General features: G+C 44.5%; 1 protein-coding gene across 3 annotated transcripts in view; it reads right to left on the bottom strand.

Moving 5' to 3' along the window:
* Positions 1-24,864, bottom strand: part of LOC139382345 (stromal interaction molecule 1-like) — a 61,685-nt gene continuing 36,821 nt past the window's right edge. The window contains exons 8-13 of one of the 3 annotated variants that reach the window (XM_071126315.1): positions 18,087-18,264; positions 15,928-16,095; positions 7,494-7,594; positions 7,140-7,372; positions 3,495-3,558; positions 1-2,428 (exon numbers count right to left, since the gene is read on the bottom strand). In XM_071126315.1, the coding sequence (XP_070982416.1) occupies positions 1,894-2,428; positions 3,495-3,558; positions 7,140-7,372; positions 7,494-7,594; positions 15,928-16,095; positions 18,087-18,264 (1,279 nt within the window). In that variant the 3' untranslated portion in view covers positions 1-1,893. Of the gene's footprint in view, positions 2,429-3,173; positions 3,559-7,139; positions 7,373-7,493; positions 7,595-15,927; positions 16,096-18,086; positions 18,265-24,864 lie in introns of all 3 variants that reach the window. The other 2 variants (XM_071126314.1, XM_071126316.1) reach the window with 2 other exon arrangements.

Genomic DNA, 24,864 nt, shown 5'->3' on the forward strand with positions numbered 1-24,864 from the left:
TCCATGTCTTTCATTCAAAATAGTTTATTGCTATCATGCAGGAGTGCCATAAAAGTCGAGAGAACGCCACAGAAAATGCAAAATATTTGTTTTTCTCTGTACAAATATATGTATTCATAAATAGAAGCTCAAAATGAGAAGTTGGGGTTTAAGTAGGGGTGAACAGAGATGATGCTCGAGCTGAACTCTGCCTCAAGCCCATTATAGACGTTAATACAGTAGCTGACATGCATCAAAACAACTCAGTGCAGTATCCTGGCAACAGACAGACATCATAATCCATATTACAGCTTCATCGTGCAGAAGAGGTACAAACTACACTTTAAAAAGTACCAATAGGAAGTTTATGTTTTCAACTGATCAATGAAAGAATATGACATTTCTTTTTCATCCATACCATCAATCTCACTGTGTGAGGCCTCCATTGGGGGGCAATGGTGTCGTTAGCAGCACTGCTTTGGTTATCAGATTCAGGAGCAGTCCAGCAGGTCAATTGTTTAGGAAGTTATTAGGAGAGTCCCTACTACCAGAATGCATTGTGACATCCGTTTCGAAACCATTTGTGCTTTCACAAAACCAATAATGGCAAGTGAGTTTATAATGGTGACCTATAGATGCTATTACTGTGCTCTTGACTCTGGAGCTGTATAATGTGGATCTAGGTGATCTGGGTCGTCTACAGTCCAAGCTAAAGTAGCAAACACCTCAAAAATGCTCAACACACAACTTGGGAGTCTTCGAATTACAAATGCTGCCTGCAACTCCCTGCTTGAAATGTTGTGGGTGACCATGTCAAATTGATCACCTGATTTTAGTCCCCAGATAAAACAGAAGGCAGTGCTACTCATTCTAAAGCTGCCTCTAACTTACAACAGACAGTACATATATAGTTGTTGACAAGAATAAAGGCCACTGGACCCGAGTCTTTGTTTTGGCACTTAAAAAGATTAGCGTCTCCTACAGCACTCCTAATGATTCACGTGATATCTCCTACAATTACAACATAGATTGATATGGTAGGCAATTTGCAAATGTAGAGGTTTACTTCAATAAACATACATTGATACGAAATTCATATAGTTCAAGTAGTCATTTTAATAACCTCTATTAGGGAACAGATCAGGGCTATGATTGGGACAAATAGACAAGGCAGTTACACCGGCTACCTAGCTTTGTCTTCAAAGGGATTAAATCAAGTTAGCACTTCCACTTCTAAAGGTGCTCTATCCCAGGGAAATGTTTGCCTAGTCTGTGTCTTGCTGTGTCTGCAGCTGTACTGGAAGAGTTGTGATAACATTGACTACTAGATTTCTTGTTAGCACAATTGACTCGAGAAGTTTTTGCAAGTATCGTTCAGCCCTTTTCAGCCCCCCCCCCCCCTCCCTTCCCCTCACCATTGACCAACACTGACTGGCCTTAAGTGCTCAATGTCCATCTGACACATAACAAGGAGATGGTCGGGGATTAACGACAAGAAACAGCTGAGTTTTTAAGTGTTGTCTAAGCAGAATAAGGACAAGAACCAAGCACACACCTAAGAGAATCCAGAAAATATCAGTCAAACAAAGGTGAAGACATGCAAACTGATACAGGTTGAAGTAAAACAGAAGACATCCATCCAGGATACTTGTTTCCCTCTGAGCGACTGGCACACTTTCCTGCTAAATAAATAGTGCTTCCATTCCACTATACAACACCACCCATTACAAACATCATCGAATAGCTGCTTGCTCCCACAGTCCCTCAGCGAAAGTACCTAGAAAACCCTAAAGGCAAAGATTTGCGCCATCGCTTGTGACCAGTGAACAACCCAAAACAAGTTTTCCAAAACAGAAATAATAATAAGTGAAACACCTTTAATAGCTCTTTAAAAGTCTTCAGTTGCCCTTGTCATTATTTCTTCTGTTTTTTGAAGATCTTGAAGGTGTGTTTCTTACGGCTGGCGACGGAGTCTGTGTCTTCTCCCGTGGAGCCGCTGTCTTCCTCCAGAGGGCTCTTCTTGGAGGAGAGTTGAGGGATACGGCTGCTTCCCTTGGCCCCTGCAGCCCCAGGCTGGCCCCCCGTGGGGGAGGGGGTGTCGGCATCAGTTGAGTTGAGGCTGAGGGAGCAGGAGGACTCTGACATGGACATACCGATGAGGCCAACGTCCATCTCTCCCAGGCTGGCTGATTTCTCGATGCTGTACACCTTCTTCATCAGGATGGGGCTCTCGGGGACTGGCTCGGTCTGGGCTCCTCCCTCGTGGACACGGTTCCCTCCATTAGGTGTGTGGGCATGCAGGGAGGGCTCGTCGGAGGCGGAGCGGACAGGGGGACCATACAGTAAGGGGGTGGGTTTCACCAGGTGGCCCTTGGAGCTGTAGGCGGACAGACGATCACCGATTTGGGAGAGGGACAGGGAGGAGTCTGAGTCTGAGCGGTTCAGATCCCTGTGGAAGAACAGAAGAGAGTCGGTGGAGGAAGAGGGACAGTGAGGTACAGTCCAGAGACATTCTATCGCCTCTACCACCTAGGCACTTCAGGTAGATCTGAAAGAACTGGACAGATATAAGCAATGGCAGTAGCTCCATTTTCCCCTCTGATAGGCTAGGTGGATGTTTTACCACCTGATGGAATGCTTATACCTTTATAATCCTTTCAGAACTATGGGGTACCTATGGGGTAGAGGCTAGGAATTGTTTCTGCACTGGGCCTGACTGAAAAGGGTATCCAAGCTAAAGCACTGCATGCTGGAGGTAATCTATCCAATGCCTGTAAAGCCAAGGACACTGTGGGCACTATTCGTCAACAACAGGACACTGTGGGCACTACTCGCCAACAACAGGACACTGTGGGCACTACTCGCCAACAACAGGACACTGTGGGCACTACTCAGAAACTGGAACTCCACTCCTGTTAGTAGTGCAGGCAGGGGTCAGGGTAGTTTGGGCAACCAGGATAGACACGGGTTGGGAGTGGATGTAAAAAACTCAAATATGAAAGAATAAAACAACTAAATGGATTTTCAAAGAAAAGTATTAATGCACAGGTTGTACAATGGGTGAGTTCTAGTCAGAGGAAACTATTGTTAATGAAAATGACATGGAAAACAGTGGAATTTACTACAGGTGAAATGAATGGGTGAAAAGCCAACGCGCATGCGGTGCGTGTGGAGGGAAGAGAGCAGAGTGGTACCCGAAGCTGCTGCTGCGCTGGAAGTCTGGGATGGTGTCCATGGGCTGAAAATAAGACGAGTGATAGACATGGGAGGAATGAGGAGCGGAGGCGTGTAAGGAGGAGGAGGAGGAGTGGAAGGAGTGGGGCTGACGGTAAGGAGGAGGTGGAGAGGAGCAGATGATCGAGGGGTGCGAGACAGCCGAGGACAGGGGAGGCAGGGGGAGAGCCTCAAACTGTTGGAAGGACTGGCTGTGTGACTGTTGGAGGGTGGCCCTAGATCTGGATGGGTAAGAGGTGCAGTCTCCCTGCTGCCCCGCCAACAGGCAGGTCTCTACCAACCTCTGAGAGCCCATGGCCAGCTGGGAGTCCATGTGGCGCTGACGCAGGGACATCATACTGGGAGCTGCTGACACAACACAGAACAATACCATTATCAACAACCAAAGTCTGATTATACAAAACACACAGGGTGAGGGAAAACAGTAGGTTGGAATTAGACTGGGAGGGCAGTAGCAGACATGGGTGTTGGGGACATTTCAGTTCTGAATTGGTGTTCTTGACCTCTGTTCTGAGCACTTCAGTAACGTTTGCTTGTGAGGAAGGCAAGTGATGGCTGTTCAATTACCTGGGCCTTAGCTATGCCATAGCATTAAACAAGAGAAAATGAGGGATGGCACTGTCTGGTGAGACGTTTGGCTGGTGTCTGGTGAGACGTTTGGCTGGTGTCTGGTGAGGATTTTTGCAGGGAGTACAAAAGTTAAATATTTCATCATAACTAATCCTTCATGTGTAAAATCAGACAGTGCTGTGTGTTGTGAGAGGGTCTAAGAGTTCTCTGGGTGATGAGGATCAGAGAAAGAAGAGCAAGTCATTGGACAGCTTGAGACAGTAAGGCCAGGGGTACATGGACACAGCATAGACAGTTTTCCTTCTCTATCTACAGTCCCTGTCCCAGTCCAGCGTGTTCCAGCTATATCCATCTACAGGCCCTGTCCCAGGCCAGAGTGTTACAGCTATATCCATCTACAGTCCCTGTCCCAGGCCAGAGTGTTACAGCTATATCTATCTACAGTCCCTGTCCCAGGCCAGAGTATTAAAGCTATATCCATCTACAGTCCCTGTCCCAGGCCAGAGTGTTACAGCTATATCTATCTACAGTCCCTGTCCAGCGTGTTACAGCTACATCTATCTACAGTCCCTGTCCCAGGCCAGAGTATTAAAGCTATATCCATCTACAGTCCCTGTCCCAGGCCAGAGTGTTACAGCTATATCCATCTACAGTCCCTGTCCCAGGCCAGCGTGTTACAGCTATATCCATCTACAGTCCCTGTCCCAGGCCAGCGTGTTACAGCTATATCCATCTACAGTCCCTGTCCCAGGCCAGCGTGTTACAGCTATATCCATCTACAGTCCCTGTCCCAGGCCAGCGTGTTACAGCTATATCCATCTGCTGTGAGGCTTTGACAAGGGTGTGTGACTTAAGGAGAGAGAGCGTTGAGGTCAGGACAAAGGGGTATAAGTAGCTAACAGGCCAACCAGAGTATTTCCTGAGGGACTGGCTGCCAGAACCCATGGACCACAGATCACTGGCTCGCCGGTCCTTGAGGCAGTTGGTGTCTGTGGGTGGACCAGAGACACGAACGGCAGCCGCAGCCAAAAACCAAAGAGACAGTGTTGGTGGGAGGAGAGAGAGGAAGTGAGGGAGGAGGGAACATGTAATTAATGTGGATTAGAAGACTTAGAGGACTGTAGTGACAGAGCTCTAGAAGGAGACTGCAGCACCAGAGCTCAGATTACAACTGCAGTAAGTATCAGCCCTTCTCTCTGGGTCAGCTATAATCATAGCCCAGATAGTTAGTATCAGCACCTTATCTTTGGGTCTGCTCTCTTTGGGTCAGCTATTATCATATCCAAGACAGTATCAGTCCTTCTCTCTGGGTCTGCTATAATCATAACCCAAATACTGCCCAGTAGAGCTCAGTGCTGGGTACCAGGAGACCCGTACACATTGATTGACTTTATATGTCAACATTATGTTGTGACAAATATAATATATTTAGGTTGCCAAAAGACGAGAAATAGACATAAGAACTAAAGTATGTTGTTCGCATCATAACTCCCTTTGAGAGCGTAGCTGGTAAATAAAAGCTGTAATTCTCAATTCAAAAGAAGAAACCCTGAGTATGTAATTCCTTAGTGGCTGAAGAAAAGGGATACAGTGCATTCAGAAAGTATTCAGACCCCTTGACTTTTTCCACATTTTGTTACGTTACAGCCTTATTCTAAAATGGATAATAAATAAAATCCTAAATCTACACACATTACCCCATAAAGACAAAGCAAAAACAGCTTTTTCACATTTTTTTTGCAAATTTATAACCAAGCCATCAGGTCAAAGGAATTGTCCATAGAGCTCCGAGACAGGATTGTGTCGAGGCACAGGACAACAAAAACATTATGCAGCATTGAAGGTACTCAAGAACACAGTGGCCTCCATCATTATTAAATGGAAGAAGTTTGAAACCACCAAGACTCTTGGATTTGCCAAAATGCACTTAAAGGACTCTCAGACCATGAGAAACAAGATGCTCTGGTCAGATGAAACCAAGATTGAACTCCTTGGCCTGAATGCCAAGTGTCACGTCTGGAGGAAAACTGGCACCAACCCTACGGTGAAGTATGGTGGAGGCAGCATCATGATGTGGGGATGTTTTTCCACGGCAGATACTGGGAGACTAGTCAGGATTGAGGGAAAGATGAACGGAGCAAATTACAGAGAGATCCTTGATGAAAACCGGCTCCAAAGCACCCAGGAACTTCCAACAGGACTACGACCCTAAGCACACAACCAAGACAACGCAGGAGTGGCTTTGGGACAAGTCTCTGAATGTCCCCGAGTGGCCCAACAAGACTCAAGACTTGAACGCGATCGAACATCTCTGGAGAGACCTGAAATTAGCTAGTCAGCAACGCTCCCCATCCAACCTGACAGAGCTTGAGAGGATCTGGAGAGAAGAATGGGAGAAACTCCCCAAATACAGGTGTTGCAAGCCTGTAGCGTCAAACCCAAGAAGACTTGAGGCTGTAAATCACTGACAAAGGTGGTTACAGTACTGAGTAAAGGGTCTGAAGACTTATGTATACACTTGCCCAAAAATATAAATACCTATTTTTGCTTTGTCATTTGGGGTAGATTGTGTAGATTGATGAGGGGGCGGGGGACTGTTTAATATATTTTAACTTTTTTTAAATGTGGGAAAGGGGTCTGAACACTTTCTGAATGGAGTTTAACATGTACCCCCAGGGGAATGACAATATAAAAGCAAGGCTATGTGAGAAAGTAAAACAAACGGTCTTCCAGGCAGCACAACAAGGCCATTGTGCCTTCTTCTTTCCCAAATATAGGCCTAGACCAAAGCTAAAGCCTTATAAAGCGTACAGGAGTACAACAGCCTTTCATATTGCTTACTATTACTTCATGTTCAGCACATTCCATTGGTCAGACTAGGAGACAACTGCTAAAAATAGATCAGCACAAAGATATGGTGTCATGAAGCATGTATTTCTTCAGAGGTTACATTTCCACAGCATGGGGGTATCAACACTGGCCACCATCTTACACTCCATCTCAGAAGTGAAATTCACACATATCAAGGCAACACTAAATTCCAAAATGGAACAAAATAACCAACTGAAAACATAAAAAAAAACAGGTGAAATTACAATTCATATATTATAGACTTGCAAACACACAACACCCTCAAATCACAGACAAACACCCTGAATCCCTTCACCAACAAGGCTGCTCATTTTGTAAATTCACAGAATCGTTGATAAATCGTTAATGATAATACTTTGTGGCTGTATGCTAATTTTCATATGAGAGCTGATTTTTGGATTTCCCCAGGAGGCCCTTGGTGTATTTAGGGGGTATTTTGCTACCGAGTCCTACAGTGAAGCCGAGGGAGTCGGACGAGCCCTTACATTGCAGAGTTCCGGGCGATATGATGTCCTCGTCCATGTCGTCCATGTCATCAGACATAATGAAGTGCTGGGGCGTGGCCCGGCCACCCATGATGCTGGGGTCAAGGTTCAGGGTGGAGGCCAGGGAGGTAAGCCCAGGGTTGTTGACGATGGTGAACCCCGTCAGAATCTCAATCTGCTGCCAACGGTGCAGCCTCTCCCTCAGAGCAGCAGTCACCTCACCCAGGGCTTGTCTGGACCGGAGGAGAGGAGAGGGAGACGGGGAGGGCAGAGGGATACAACCACAGATCACAATGTGAACATAGTTATAGGAGATATTGGCTTAGACAAATCCCAATCTTTAATTAAACTCACTTGGCTGTCAGAATTTGGTGATCCACATTATCCAGACAGGAGCTGTGTGCCACATGGAAGGTCCCAAATATGGTGTTCCTCTTCTTCTTGATCTTCTCTGCCTGCAGTCACACACACAAGATAAAACATGACTCTCCCGTTCTGTCACACTAAGGGTACAGAGTTTCTCCTGCTCACATGGACAGGGACATCTCCTGGACCAACTCATACGGTTGCTGTGTCTCTGGCTGATTAAATTATATGACAGGCTATTTTATTAAATCGATTACCTAACATTTTATTGATTACATGATTATATATCAATAGCAGTCAATTACTCATCGTCACCTTATTCAGTCTCATATGAAAGTCGTAAAAATCTTCAAACTCTGGCTAACAAGTTGAATTAGCAATACAAAAATTGGCTTAATTATTTATTTACTAAATAGCTAAATAATCACACAGAATGACATACAAAGGATGGATCATACATTGATTACTAATTATGTCATAAAAAAAAAAGAGTCCCTAGCAGATAAAACTGTCATGACAGCTGGTTACACAAAGAAAGGGGGTTAGGTTTGAATGAAAGAGTGGGAAGACTGAAGGACAAAGGGATTGGGTCTCTATCGGACCTTGAGAAGCGATGCAACCGTAAACACAGAATCTTATGCATTCTAATAAACGCCCATTCGGAAAAGGAATGGGCTAGGAATGTGTAGACTTTCCAAGATACAATTTATATTGTCCATCATCAGATATAATGTCCCAGACAACAACTGATCTGACATCATATTCTTTAAGTACCAACGGATGCTTTCAACTGGTTGGATGACAGAAATATTGTTCCATTCCCAATCTTTTGACGTTATTGTATTACAAAGTCTCTCTGTGGTAACAACGGATTTTCAAAAGTAATTTTTTGTCAAGTGGAGAGAGAAGGGGTAAAGGTATTTATGGGGGGGGGTTCATAAACCGGTGGGGGGGGGTGGGGGGCACGGCCTCTCTCCCTAGTCCCCGTAAAGCCTCCCTCCCTAGTCCCCGTACGGCCTCTCTCCCTCCCTCCCTAGTCCCCGTACGGCATATCTCCCTCCCTCCCTCCCTCCCTAGTCCCCGTACGGCATATCTCCCTCCCTCCCTCCCTCCCTCCCTAGTCCCCGTACGGCATATCTCCCTCCCTCCCTCCCTCCCTCCCTAGTCCCCGTACGGCATATCTCCCTCCCTCCCTCCCTCCCTCCCTAGTCCCCGTACGGCATATCTCCCTCCCTCCCTCCCTCCCTAGTCCCCGTACGGCATATCTCCCTCCCTCCCTCCCTCCCTCCCTCCCTAGTCCCCGTACGGCATATCTCCCTCCCTCCCTCCCTCCCTCCCTAGTCCCCGTACGGCATATCTCCCTCCCTCCCTCCCTCCCTCCCTCCCTAGTCCCCGTACGGCATATCTCCCTCCCTCCCTCCCTCCCTCCCTCCCTAGTCCCCGTACGGCATATCTCCCTCCCTCCCTCCCTCCCTAGTCCCCGTACGGCATATCTCCCTCCCTCCCTCCCTCCCTCCCTAGTCCCCGTACGGCATATCTCCCTCCCTCCCTCCCTCCCTAGTCCCCGTACGGCATATCTCCCTCCCTCCCTCCCTCCCTCCCTAGTCCCCGTACGGCATATCTCCCTCCCTCCCTCCCTCCCTAGTCCCCGTACGGCATATCTCCCTCCCTCCCTCCCTCCCTCCCTAGTCCCCGTACGGCATATCTCCCTCCCTCCCTCCTTCCCTAGTCCCCGTACGGCATATCTCCCTCCCTAGTCCCCGTACGGCATATCTCCCTCCCTAGTCCCCGTACGGCATATCTCCCTCCCTAGTCCCCGTACGGCATATCTCCCTCCCTAGTCCCCGTACGGCATATCTCCCTCCCTAGTCCCCGTACGGCATATCTCCCTCCCTAGTCCCCGTACGGCATATCTCCCTCCCTAGTCCCCGTACGGCATATCTCCCTCCCTAGTCCCCGTACGGCATATCTCCCTACTCCTCATACGGCATATCTCCCTAGTCCTCATACGGCATATCAGGATGAGCCTGCAGGAAGGGTACCACATGAGGAGGATGTCTTCCCTGTTTCGCACAGCGTTGAGATTTCCTGCAGTGACAACAAGCGCAGTCCGATGATGCTTTGACACTGTCCCAGACGGACCCTCTACCTCCAAATCGATCCCGCTCCAGAGTACAGGCCTCAGTGTAACGCTCATTCCTTCAACGACAAACACGAAACCGACCAATACCCTAGGAGAGACAAAACAGCGACTCGTCAGTGAAGAGCACTTTCTGCCAGTCCTGTCTGGTCCAGCGACGGTGCGTTTGTGTCCATAGGTGCCGTTGTTGCCGGTGATGTCTGGTGAGGATCTGTCTTACAACAGGCCTAAAAACCCTCAGTCTAGGCTCTCTCAGCCTATTGCGGACACCCTGAGCACTGATGGAGGGATTGTGCATTCCTGGTGTAACTCGGGCAGGTGTTGTTGCCATCCTGTACCTGTCCCGCTGGTGTGATGTTCGGATGTACCGATCCTGTGCAGGTGTTGTTACACGTGGTCTGCCACTGCGAGGACGATCTCCCTAGTCCTCATACGGCATATCTCCCTAGTCCTCATACGGCATATCTCCCTAGTCCTCATACGGCAAATACACCTAGACCTCATACAGCATAACTATCTAGTTCTCATACGGTAAATATATCTAGTACTCATACTGTAAATATTTCTAGACCTCATACGGCATCATATAAACTCAGCAAAAAAAGAAACGTCCCTTTTTCAGGACCCCGTCTTTCAAAGATAATTCGTAAAAATCCAAATAACTTGACAGATCTTCAATGTAAAGGGTTTAAACCCCGTTTCCCATGCTTGTTCAATAAACAATTAATGAACATACACCTGTGGAACGGTCGTTAAGACACTAACAGCTTACAGACGATAGGCAACTAAGGTCACAGTTATGAAATCTTTTGTGTCCTAAGTTGCCTTTCTACCGACTCTGAAAAACATCAAAAGAAAGATGCCCAGGTTCCCTGCTCATCTGCATGAATGTGCCTTAGGCATGCTGCAAGGAGGCATGAGGACTGCAGATGTGGCCAGGGCAAAAAATTGCATTGTCTGTCCTGTGAGACGCCTAAGACAGCACTACAGGGAGACAGGATGGACAGCTGATCGTCCTCGCAGTGGCAGACCACGTGTAACAGGATCGGTACATCCGAACATCACACCTGCGGGACAGGTACAGGATGGCAACAACAACTGCCCGAGTTACACCAGGAATGCACAATCCCTCCATCAGTGCTCAGAGTGTCCGCAATAGGCTGAGAGAGGCTGGACTGATGGCTTTTAGGCCTGTTGTAAGGCAGGTCCTCACCAGACATCAACAGCAACAACGTTGCCTATGGACACAAACCCACCATCGCAGGACCAGACAGGACTGGCAAAAAGTCCTCTTCACTGACGAGTCACGGTTTTGTCTCACCAGGGTGATGGTCGGATTCGCGTTTATCCTCGAAGGAATGAACGTTACACCGAGGCCTGTACTCTGGAGCGGGATCGAGCTGGGACAGTGTCAAAGCATCATCGGACTGCGCTTGTTGTCACTGCAGGAAATCTCAACGCTGTGCGAAACAGGGAAGACATCCTCCTCATGTGGTACCCTTCCTGCAGGCTCATCCTGACATGACCCTCCAGCATGACAATGCCACCAGCCATACTGCTCATTCTGTGCGTGATTTCCTGCAAGACAGGAATGTCAGTTCTTTGCCATGGCCAGCGAAGAGCCCGGATCTCCATCCCTTTGAGCATGTCTGGGACCTGTTGGAGGGTGAGGGCTAGGGCCATTCCTCCCAGAAAATGTCCAGGAACTTGCAGGTGCCTTAGTGGAAGAGTGGGGTAACATCTCACAGCAAGAACAGGCAAATCTGGTGCAGTTCATGAGGAGGAGATACACTGCAGTACTTAATGCAGCTGGTGGCCACACCAGATACTGACTAACTTGATTTTGACCCCCTCGCTTTGTTCATGGAAAAATTATTCAATTTTTGTTAGTCACATGTTTGTGGAACTTGTTCAGTTTATGTCTCAGTTGTTGACTCTTGTTATGTTCATACAAATATTTACACGTTAAGTTTGCTGAAAATAAAACGCAGATGACAGTGAGAGGACATTTTTTTTTTTTAGTTTATATCTAGTCCTCATACAGCACATATAGTGGGGCAAAAAAGTATTTAGTCAATCCCCAATTGTGCAAGTTCTCTCACTTAAAAAGATGAGAGAAGCCTGTAATTTTCATCATAGGTACACTTCAACTATGACAGACAAAATGAGAAAAACAAATCAAGAAAATCACATTGTAGGATTTTTAATGAATAAGTATTTGGTCAATAACAAAAGTTTCACAATACTTTGTTATATACCATTTGTTGGCAATGACAGAGGTCAAATGTTTTCTGTAAGTCTTCACATACCGTTGCTGGTATTTTGGCCCATTCCTCCATGCAGATCTCCTCTAGAACAGTGATGTTTTGGGGCTGTTGCTGGGCAACACAGACTTTCAACAAAGATTTTCTATGGGGTTGAGATCTGGAGACTGGCTAGGCCACTCCAGGACCTTGAAATGCTTCTTACGAAGCCACTCCTTTGTTGCCCGGGCGGTGTGTTTGGGATCATTGTCATGCTGAAAGGAAGGAGGTTTTCACTCAAAATATCACGATACATGGCCCCATTCATTCTTTCCTTTATGGATCAGTCGTCCTGGTCCCTTTGCATAAAAACAGCCCCAAAGCATACATGTTCCACCCCCATGCTTCACAGTAGGTATGGTGTTCTTTGGATGAAACTCAGCATTCTTTGTCCTCCAAACACAACGAGTTGAGTTTTTACCAAAAAGTTATATTTTGGTTTCATCTGACCATTCTCCAAATCTTCTTCTGGATCATCCAAATGCCCTCTAGCAAACTTCAGACGGGCCTGGACATGTACTGGCTTAAGCAGGGGGACACATCTGGCACTGCAGGATTTGAGTCCCTGGCGGCGTAGTGTGTTACTGATGGTAGGCTTTGTTACTTTGGTCCCAGCTCTCTGCAGGTCATTCACTAGGTGCCCCCGTGTGGTTCTAGGATTTTTGCTCACCGTTCTTGTGATCATTTTGACCCCACGGGGTGAGATCTTGCGTGGAGCCCCAGATCGAGGGAGATTATCAGTGGTCTTGTATGTCTTCCATTTCCTAATAATTGCTCCCACAGTTGATTTCTTCAAACCAAGCTGCGCACCTATTGCAGATTCAGTCTTCCCAGCCTGGTGCAGGTCTACAATTTTGTTTCTGGTGTCCTTTGACAGCTCTTTGGTCTTGGCCATAGTGGAGTTTGGAGTGTGACTGTTTGAGGTTGTGGACAGGTGTCTTTTATACTGATAACAAGTTCAAACAGGTGCCATTAATACAGGTAACGAGTGGAGGACAGAGGAGCCTCTTAAAGAAGAAGTTACAGGTCTGTGAGAGCCAGAAATCTTGCTTGTTTGTAGGTGACCAAATACTTATTTTCCACCATAATTTGCAAATAAATTCATTAAAAATCCTACAATGTGATTTTCTGGATTTTTCCCCCTCATTTTGTCTGTCATAGTTGAAGTGTACCTATGAAGAGAATTACAGGCCTCTCATCTTTTTAAGCGGGAGAACTTGCACAATTGGTGGCTGACTAAATACTTTTTTGCCCCACTGTATATATCTCGTCCTCACGCCCTCACGCGGTGTGCATCTCTCGTCCTCACGCGGTGTGCATCTCTCGTCCTCACGCGGTGTGCATCTCTCGTCCTCACGCGGTGTGCATCTCTCGTCCTCACGCGGTGTGCATCTCTCGTCCTCACGCGGTGTGCATCTCTCGTCCTCACGCGGTGTGCATCTCTCGTCCTCACGCGGTGTGCATCTCTCTAGTCCTCACGCGGTGTGCATATCTCTAGTCCTCACGCGGTGTGCATCTCTAGTCCTCACGCGGTGTGCATCTCTAGTCCTCACGCGGTGTGCATCTCTAGTCCTCACGCGGTGTGTATCTCTAGTCCTCACGCGGTGTGTATCTCTAGTCCTCACGCGGTGTGTATCTCTAGTCCTCACGCGGTGTGTATCTCTAGTCCTCACGCGGTGTATATCTCTAGTCCTCACGCGGTGTATATCTCTAGTCCTCACGCGGTGTATATCTCTAGTCCTCACGCGGTGTATATCTCTAGTCCTCACGCGGTGTATATCTCTAGTCCTCACGCGGTGTATATCTCTAGTCCTCACGCGGTGTATATCTCTAGTCCTCACGCGGTGTATATATCTAGTCCTCATGCGGTGTATATATCTAGTCCTCATGCGGTGTATATATCTAGTCCTCATGCGGTGTTTATATCTAGTCCTCATGCGGTGTATATACAGTGCCTTGCGAAAGTATTCGGCCCCCTTGAACTTTGCGACCTTTTGCCACATTTCAGGCTTCAAACATGAAGATATAAAACTGTATTTTTTTGTGAAGAATCAACAACAAGTGGGACACAATCATGAAGTGGAACGACATTTATTGGATATTTCAAACTTTTTTAACAAATCAAAAACTGAAAAATTGGGCGTGCAAAATTATTCAGCCCCTTTACTTTCAGTGCAGCAAACTCTCTCCAGAAGTTCAGTGAGGATCTCTGAATGATCCAATGTTGACCTAAATGACTAATGATGATAAATACAATCCACCTGTGTGTAATCAAGTCTCCGTATAAATGCACCTGCACTGTGATAGTCTCAGAGGTCCGTTAAAAGCGCAGAGAGCATCATGAAGAACAAGGAACACACCAGGCAGGTCCGAGATACTGTTGTGAAGAAGTTTAAAGCCGGATTTGGATACAAAAAGATTTCCCAAGCTTTAAACATCCCAAGGAGCACTGTGCAAGAGATAATATTGAAATGGAAGGAGTATCAGACCACTGCAAATATACCAAGACCTGGCAGTCCCTCTAAACTTTCAGCTCATACAAGGAGAAGACTGATCAGAGATGCAGCCAAGAGGCCCATGATCACTCTGGATGAACTGCAGAGATCTACAGCTGAGGTGGGAGACTCTGTCCATAGGACAACAATCGTATATTGCACAAATCTGGCCTTTATGGAAGAGTGGCAAGAAGAAAGCCATTTCTTAAAGATATCCATAAAAAGTGTTGTTTAAAGTTTGCCACAAGCCACCTGGGAGACACACCAAACATGTGGAAGAAGGTGCTCTGGTCAGATGAAACCAAAATTGAACTTTTTGGCAACAATGCAAAACGTTGTGTTTGGCGTAAAAGCAACACAGCTGAACACACCATCCCCACTGTCAAACATGGTGGTGGCAGCATCATGGTTTGGGCCTGCTTTTCTTCAGCAGGGACAGGGAAGATGATTAAAATTGATGGGAAGATAGATGGAGCCAAATACAGGACCATTCTGGAAGAAAACCTGATGGAGTCTGCAAAAGACCTGAGACTGGGACGGAGATTTGTTTTCCAACAAGACAATGATCCAAAACATAAAGCAAAATCTACAATGGAATGGTTCAAAAATAAACATATCCAGGTGTTAGAATGGCCAAGTCAAAGTCCAGACCTGAATCCAATCGAGAATCTGTGGAAAGAACTGAAAACTGCTGTTCACAAATGCTCTCCATCCAACCTCACTGAGCTCGAGCTGTTTTGCAAGGAGGAATGGGTGTGCAAAACTGATAGAGACATATCCCAAGCGACTTACAGCTGTAATCGCAGCAAAAGGTGGCGCTACAAAGTATTAACTTAAGGGGGCTGAATAATTTTGCACGCCCAATTTTTCAGTTTTTGATTTGTTAAAAAAGTTTGAAATATCCAATAAATGTCATTCCACTTCATGATTGTGTCCCACTTGTTGTTGATTCTTCACAAAAAAATACAGTTTTATATCTTTATGTTTGAAGCCTGAAATGTGGCAAAAGGTCGCAAAGTTCAAGGGGGCCGAATACTTTCGCAAGGCACTGTATCTAGTCCTCATGCGGTGTATATATCTAGTCCTCATGCAGTGTATATATCTAGTCCTCATGCGGTGTATATATCTAGTCCTCATGCGGTGTATATATATCTAGTCCTCATGCGGTGTATATCTCTAGTCCTCATGCGGTGTTTATATCTAGTCCTCATGCGGTGTTTATATCTAGTCCTCATGCAGTGTTTATATCTAGTCCTCATGCGGTGTTTATATCTAGTCCTCATGCGGTGTAAATCTCTAGTCCTCATGCGGTGTATATCTCTAGTCCTCATGCGGTGTTTATATCTAGTCCTCATGCGGTGTTTATATCTAGTCCTCATGCGGTGTTTATATCTAGTCCTCATGCGGTGTATATATCTAGTCCTCATGCGGTGTATATCTCTAGTCCTCATGCGGTGTATATATGTAGTCCTGTGGCATCTCACCCCTTCTTTCGCCACCAGTAGCTGTTTCTCAGCGTTCTGCTTCTTGATGTTGTAGTACTGCACCTCCACCTCATGGGTGAGCTGGAGCCACTTCTGGAGGGACTCTGGTGGGGACCAGCTGCAGCGAGACTCCAGCTCCTTCTCTGCTTTCTTCAGGGCCATGCGCACCTGCAAAAATACACACACGTCACACAGACCAGAAGTCAACCTACAGCATTTAACTTCTTCTGACTCAAAACAGCAGTGAAAAGAACACACTAAAGTCTCAACGCCAAAAGTCAAAGTGGTTAAACACAAATTAATCATTCCCACAGTGTCCCTCTGGACCATGGTGTAAATGTGGATGGGGAGGTGGGAGAGGGAAATGTGATCTCATTGGCGTGTGAAAGCTAGCACTCTCTTTGTCTCCAGACATCCTCATTAAGAGCTGCGCAAATGAGCCCAGAGCCATAGAGGCATCCACCCGCCCTTAGACTCAATCACTGACAAGTCTTAATGGAGCACCACTGGGCCAGCCAGGGAGCCTGCAAGCCATGTGCACAGGGAGAGTTAGGGCTAGGTGATCAGGGAGCCTGCAAGCCATGTGCACAGGGAGAGTTAGAGCTAGGTGAGCAGGCTAGCCTGCAAGCCATGTGAACAGGGAGAGTTAGGGCTAGGTGTGCAGGGAGACTGCAAGCCATGTGCACAGGGGAAAGTTAGGGCTAGGTGAGCAGGGAGCCTGCAAGCCATGTGCACAGGGGAAAGTTAGGGCTAGGTGAGCAGGGAGCCTGCAAGCCATGTGCACAGGGGAAAGTTAGGGCTAGGTGAGCAGGGAGCCTGCAAGCCATGTGCACAGGGGAAAGTTAGGGCTAGGTGAGCAGGGAGCCTGCAAGCCATGTGCACAGGGAGAGTTAGGGCTAGGTGAGCAGGGAGCCTGCAAGCCATGTGCACAGGGGAGAGTTAGGGCTAGGTGAGCAGGGAGCCTGCAAGCCATGTGCACAGGGAGCGTTAGGGCTAGGTGAGCAGGGAGCCTGCAAGCCATGTGCACATGGGAGAGTTAGGGCTGTATATGGGACCATGTGACATCTGTGTGGTTATCTTTTCTGATCAGGCAGGCATGAGGACTGACCTGGTTTGACCTCCACAGATGAAATGATCATTCTAAATCCTGTGAAGAACTAGGCCATGGTTTAGGGTGCAATATGCCCTGTCTGCAGTCAGGAGCGGTGAATCGAATCCTTACTTCATATGAAAACATTCTGATCCATCATGCCTACGAAGAGCTTTTATTTATATATACACATACACACATATACATATATATATACACATATATACATACATACATACATACATACATACATGTGTATGTATGTATGTATGTATGTATATATATATATATATATACACGTATATATATATATATATATATATATATATATACATACACATATATATATATATATATATATATATACACATACATACATACATACATATATATATATATATATATACATACATACATACACACATATATACACATATACACATATATATATATACACACATATACATATACATATACACATATACACATATATATACATACACACACACACACATTATACACACATATATACACACACACACACACACACACACACACACACACATACATATATATACACATACTAGCTCTTCGTAGGCATGTATGCTGAAAAGGAGGGAGCCATCTTTCTCTAGTCATATCTTGAGAACTGAAATCAGATAAAGGAGTGACTATTGCTTCCTCCATCAGACTACAGTGTTCTCAGGAGACCATAGTGATCGTAGTAGAATGAAGAGTACACAACATGAGCCCTCTGCTCAGCTGCCCTGTGTGGGCCGACCACTGCTTCTTTTCCTTACATTTCCCTGATGGGCAAAGAGCTGAGTGGGAGTTATGCCTACTGATAGCATTCTGCATCTGATCCATCTAAATGTTTATATAGAATATAGAGTGGTTAACAGGGTTCAGTCAAGTCTCCCCTCTCTGGAATTAATATACAGGATCATGTTACTGGCCTCAACCACACCTTGTTTCTCAACAAGTACCCCGCTAGAATAATTCCCCCTCTCTCATCCACATGCATGTGTTATCCACACCTGCCCCTCCCCAAAGTGGTACAGTCCAGTACCTGGTCCAGCTCCTCCTCTGCGTATTTCTGCCGACTCAGCTCGTTCTCGGTGCCCTCGCGGAGCTCCTTCAGCCGCTGGGCCTCCTGCTTGGCACAGTTGATCTCATCCCTCAGCTTCTGTTCCAGGTTCACCTTCTCCACCTCTACTGTACGGTGCTCCTCCTGGGCTATCTGCAGCCTGAGAGCGAGAGAATCTTTTACTATCTCATCCTGGAATATACAAGGTCTGAGGTCATCTGCCTTTGGCCTAAAGAGCAGGAGCCCAGACTTAAAGATATTGGAAATACAGACATTGTTATCCTACAAGAAACATGTTATAGAGGAGACGGACCCACTGGTTGCCCTCTAGGTTACAGAGAGGTGGTAGTCCCATCCACCAAACTAACAGGTGTGAAACAGGGAAGAGACTCAGGAGGTATGCTAATTTGGTATAGAGCAGACTATACGTACTTTTTGGAGAAATGTCCTCTGGTCTGAGGAAACAAAAATAGAACTGTTTGGCCATAATGGCCATCGTTATGTTTGGAGGAAAAAGGGGGAGGCTTGCAAGCCAAAGAACACCATCCCAACCGTGAAGCACGGGGGTGGCAGCATCACATTGTGGGGGTGCTTTGCTGCAAGAGGAACTGGTGCACTTCACAAAATAGATGGCATCATGAGGTAGCAACATTATGTGGATATATTGAAGCAACATCTCAAGACATCAGTCAATCAAATCAAATTGTATTTGTCACATGCACATGGTTAGCAGATGTTAATGCGAGTGTAGCGAAATGCTTGTGCTTCTAGTTCCGACAATGCAGTAATAACCAACGAGTAATCTAACCTAACAATTCCACAACTACTACCTTATACACACAAGTGTAAAGGGATAAAGAATATGTCCATAAAGATATATGAAGTAATAAAGCTTGGTCGCAAATGGGTATTCAAAATGGACAATGACCCCAAGCATTCTTCCAAAGTTTAAGGACAACTTAGTCAAGACATTGGAGTGGCCATCACAAAGCCCTGACCTCAATCCCATAGACAATTTGTTGGCAGAACTGAAAAAGCATGTGTGAGCAAGGAGGCCTACAAACCTGACTCAGTTACACAAGGTGTGAGGAGGAATGGGCCAAAATTCACCCAACTTATTGTGGGAAGCGTGTGGAAGACAACCCGTAACATTTGACCCAAGTTAAATAATTTAAAGGCAATGCTACCAAACACTAATTGAGTGTATGTTAACTTCTGACTCACTGGGAATGTGATGAAAGAAATAAAATCTGAAATAAATAATTCTCTACTATTATTCTGACATCTCACATTCTTAAAATAAAGTAATGATCCTAACTGCCCTTTTTACCAGGATTAAAGGTCAGTAATTGTGAAAAACTGAGTTTAAATGTATTTGGCTAAGGTGTATGTAAACTTCAGCCTTCAACTGTATGCACACACCACCTTTCTGTTTGAATTGGTTTATCATTTTTTGAAACAAGTTATTTTTTCCATTTCAATTCACCAATTTGTACTATTTTGTGTATGTCTGTTACATGAAATCCAAATAAAAAACAATTTAAATGACATGTTGTAATGCAACAACATAGGAAAAACACCAAGGGGGATGAATACTGTTGCAAGGCAATGTATATATCAACTAATTGGCGAGAGCAGTAGAACAGTCTGCAGTACCTGGCCTCACCCTACGAGAATCTGAAGTCAAATGTCGACTATTTGCTGATGCTGGTGCTTCGGTCCCCACCCAAGGAGGGCATATAGTAGCACCTAGATATTCTGCACAGATTCTGTCAGACCTGGGCCCTGATAGTAAATCTCAGTTAGACAAAAATACTGGTCCATTTGCCAGGACCACAAATTCAAATTCCATCTATACACTTGTTGACCTAGAGCACACAACAAACTATACCAACCTCAGCCTAAAAAGCAGCACCACAGGTGCTGTCTAAAAATACTTGAATAATTTATAGAACCCTATTGCCCTTTGTGGTTGTGAGTAGAGGTCGACCGATTATGATTTTTCAAAGCCGATACCGATTTAAAAATCGGCCGACTTTTTAAAATGTATTTGTAATAATGACAATTACAACAATACTGAATGAACACTTATTTTAACTTAATATAATACATCAATAAAATAAATTTAGCCTCAAATAAATAATGAAACATGTTCAATTTGGTTTAATAATGCAAAAACAAAGTGTTGGAGAAGAAAGTAAAAGTGCAATATGTGCCATGTAAGAAAGCTAACGTTTCAGTTCCTTGCTCAGAACATGAGAACATATGAAAGCTGGTGGTTCCTTTTAATATGAGACTTCAATATTCCAAGGTAAGAGGTTTTAGGTTGTAGTTAATATAGTATTTATAGGACTATTTCCCTCTATACCATTTGTATTTCATTAACCTTTGACTATTGGATGTTCTTATAGGCACTATAGTATTGCCAGTGTAACAGTATAGCTTCCGTCCCTCTCCTCGCCCCTACCTGGGCTCAAACCAGGGACCCATCGACAACAGCCACACTCGAAGCATCGTTACCCATCACTCCACAAAAGCCCCTCTGCAAGGGGAATAACTACTTCAAGTCTCAGAGCGAGTTACGTTTGAAACGCTATTAGCGCACACCCAGCTAACTTGCTAGCCATTTCACATCGGTTACACCAGCCATTAGGCTGATAAGGTTGAAGTCATAAACAGCGCTGTGCTTGCGAAGAGCTGCTGGCAAAACGGACGAAAGTGCTGTTTGAATGAATGATTACGAGCCTGCTGCTGCTCAGTCAGACTGCTCTATCAAATAAGACTTAATTCTAACATAATAACACACAGAAATACGAGCCTTTGGTCATTAAGATGGTCGAATCCGGAAACTATTATTTAGACAACAAAACGTTTATTATTTCAGTGAAATACGGAACCGTTCGGTATTTTATCTAACAGGTGGCATCCATCAGTCTAAATATTCTTGTTACTTTGCACAACCTTCAATGTTATGTCATAATTACGTAAAATTCTGGCAAATTAGTTTGCAGAGCAGAATTAGGCCGATACCCGCTAATTAGACCTGGCTCTCAAGAGAAGACAGGCTATGTGCACAATGTCCACAAAATGAGGTGGAAACTGAGCTGCACTTCCTAACCTCCTGCCAAATGTATGACCACATTAGACACAATTTCCCTCAGACCCACAAAGAATTTGAAAACAAATCCGATTTTAATAAACTCCCATATCTATTGGGTGAAATACCATGCAATCACAGCAGCAATTATTTGTGACCTGTTGCCACAAGAAATGGGCAACCAGTGAAGAACAAACACCGTTGTAAATATACCCATATTTATTTTTCCTTTTGTATTTGCACATCGTTATAACACGTCTCTATTACTTTGAAACTTGTGAGGGTTTCCTGTACATTTTTCATTGTTTATTTAACTTTTGTATATTATCTATTTCACTTGCTTTGGCAATGTAAACATATTTCCCATGCCAATAATGCACCTTGAATTGAGCGAGAGCGCGAGAGAGAGAGAAAGAGAAAGAGAATCAGACAAGGAAAAGCATGAGATGTGATCTGTTCTTTTCCTGATCACATGGCATGACCAGGAAGAATTGTGGGGCCTTATTACAGGTGCTCATAATCAGTGACTCATCAGGGGCAAACAATAGAAGTGCCTGTATAATTTCACTACTAGATTCCAGTGAGCCTGGCATGTCCACATAGTATCCTCCAACCAGCTGTCCTTGGACCTTTTTGCTCTTTGCTATAAAGAATGACCACTATAGAGCCCAAGGAAGCCAGGGATCCATCATTTTCTGATATATATGCTACATGTAGTTGAGATTCCCTGGGCAGAGATAAAGACATGGTTTGTTTTACAGGCAGGGTCCGGTTTCAAGCGCTAACTACAGTAGGGGGAAGTACACTGACTGTAGCAGCCTGTTGCCTTGTAACTACATCAAACAGTTGAGCACTAGTCTGTAGTTCCGGACTGTAAGCTTATCACAGGAATTCAGAGATCTTCCACGCTTTACATTTTACACATAACTGACCAGATATTCTTGAAAAACAACATAAATACGTTATTCAGTGAAACTAAAGCAACAGAGAGCACAGATCATACAGTCAAGCGAGTGTCTTCTCCAAATCAAATCTCATTCGTCACATGCGCTGAATACAACAGGTGTTGTATTCTACACCTGAATATGGTATATGTAATAAAGACAATTACAACAATGCTGAATGAACACTTATTTTAACTTAATATAATGCATAAATACAAGCTATTTAGTCTCAAATAAACAATGAAACATGTTCAATTTGGTTTAAATAATGCAAAAACACAGCGTTAGAGAAGTAAAAGTGCAATATGTGCCATGTAAAAAAATAAATAATTCCTCGCTCAGAACATGAGAACATATGAAAGCTGGTGGTTCAATATTCCAAGTTAGAGGTTTTAGGTTGTAGTTATTATAGGAATTCTGACACGTCGACTATTTCTCTCTATACTATTTGTATCTCATATACCTTTGACTATTGGATGTCCTTATAGGCACTTTAGTATTGCCAGTCTAATCTCGGGAGTTGATAGGCTTGAAGTCATAAACAGCGCTGTGCTTCAAGCATTGCTAAGAGCTGCTGGCAAAACGCAGTAAAGTGCTGTTTGAATGAATGCTGACGAGCCTGCTGCTGCCTACTACCGCACAGTCAGATGCTCTATCAAATCATAGACTTAGTTATAATATAATAAACACACAGAAATACGAGCCTTAGGTCATTAATATGATCAAATCCGGAAACTATCATTTAGAAAACAAAACATTTATTCTTTCAGTGAAATACGGAACCGTTCCGTATTTTATCTAACGGGTGGCAACCCAAAGTCTAAATATTGCTGTTACATTGCACAACCTTCAATGTTATGTCATAATTATGTCAAATTTGGCCTTCACACAGTTTGCAACGAGCCATTCGGCCCAAACTGTTGCATATACCCTGACTCTGTTTGCACTGAACGCAAGAGAAGTGACACAATTTTCCTAGTTAATATTGCCTGCAAACATGAATTTCTTTTAACTAAATATGCAGGTTTAAAATATATATACTTCTGTGTATTGATTTTAAGGCATTGATGTTTATGGTTAAGTACATTTGTGAAAGGATTGTGCTTTTTTCGTGAATGCGCTTTTCTTAAATCATCACCCTTTTGGCAAAGTTGAAGTAGGCTGTGATTCGATGATACATTAACAGGCACCGCATTGATTATATGCAACGCAGGACAAGCTAGTTAACCTAGTAATATCATCAACCATGTGTAGTTAACTAGTGATTACGTGATTGTTTTTTATGAGATAAGTTTAATGCTAGCTAGCAACTTACCTTGGCTCCTTGCAACCACAAGGTCCTTTTGACGCTACACTCGCGTAACAGGTGGTCAGCATTAGAGGTCGACCGATTAATCGGAATGGCCGATTAATTAGGGCCGATTTCAAGCTTTCATAACAATCGGAAATCAATAATTTTGGACGCCAATTCTTTTTTTTCCAACTTTATTTAATCTTTATTTAACTAGGCAAGTCAGTTAAGAACACATTCTTATTTTCAATGACGGCCTAGGAACGGTGGGTTAACTGCCTTGTTCAGGGGCAGAACGACAGATTTTTACCTTGTCAGCTCAGGGATTCAATCTTGCAACCTTACGGTTAACTAGTCCAACGCTCTAACCACCTGCCTCACGAGGAGCCCATCTGTTACGCAAATGCAGTAAGAAGCCAAGGTAAGTTGCTAGCTAGCATTAACCTCTCTAGGGTATGTGGAACGTTAGCGTCCCACCTGGCCAACATCCAGTGAGATTGCAGAGCGCCAAATTCAAATACAGAAATTCTCATAAAAATTAAGAAAACACAACATATTTTACATAGGTTTAAAGATGAACTTCTTGTGAATCCAACCAAGGTGTCAGATTTAAAAAATGCTTTACGGTGAAAGCATACCTTACGATTATTTGAGAATTGCCTATAATTTCCACCTGTTGTCTATTCCATTTGCACAACAGCATGTGAAATGTATTGTCAATCAGTGTTGCTTCCTAAGTGGACAGTTTGATTTCACAGAAGTGTGATTGACTTGGAGTTACATTGTGTTGTTTAAGTGTTCTCTTTATTTCTTTGAGCAGTGTATTTCAACCGGACAATAACGTTGTCAATATAAAAGGTAAACAAGAAAGGCACTCTCTCGGTTGCGTGCATGAAAAAGCTCTGTGACACGGCAGGGTCCACTCATTCAGACTGCTCTTACTCCCTCATTTTTCAGAATACAAGCCTGAAACAATTTATAAAGACTGTTGACATCTAGTGGAAGACTGTTGACATCTAGTGGAAGGCATAGGAACTGCAATTTGAGTCCTAAGTCAATGGATACTGTAATGGCATTGAATAGAAAACTACAAAACCCCCAAAAAACTACTTCCTGAATGGATTTCTCTCAGGTTTTCGCCTGCCAAATCAGTTCTGTTATTCTCACAGACACTATTTTAACAGTTTTGGAAACTTTAGAGTGTTTTTTATCCAAATTAGATGCATATCATATCTTCTGGGCCCGAATAGCAGGCCGTTTAATTTGGGCATGCTTTCCAAAATTCCTGAATGCTACCCCCTACCCTAGAGAAGTTCAACTTAATCAATCATAATCACTAGTTGTAACTACACATGGTTGATGATATTACTAGTTTATGTAGCGTGTCCTGCGTTGCATATAATCGATGCAGTGGGCATTCGCGAAAAA

The sequence above is a fragment of the Oncorhynchus clarkii genome, chromosome 24 (genome assembly GCF_045791955.1).
Source record: "Oncorhynchus clarkii lewisi isolate Uvic-CL-2024 chromosome 24, UVic_Ocla_1.0, whole genome shotgun sequence".
Lineage (NCBI taxonomy): Eukaryota > Metazoa > Chordata > Actinopteri > Salmoniformes > Salmonidae > Oncorhynchus > Oncorhynchus clarkii.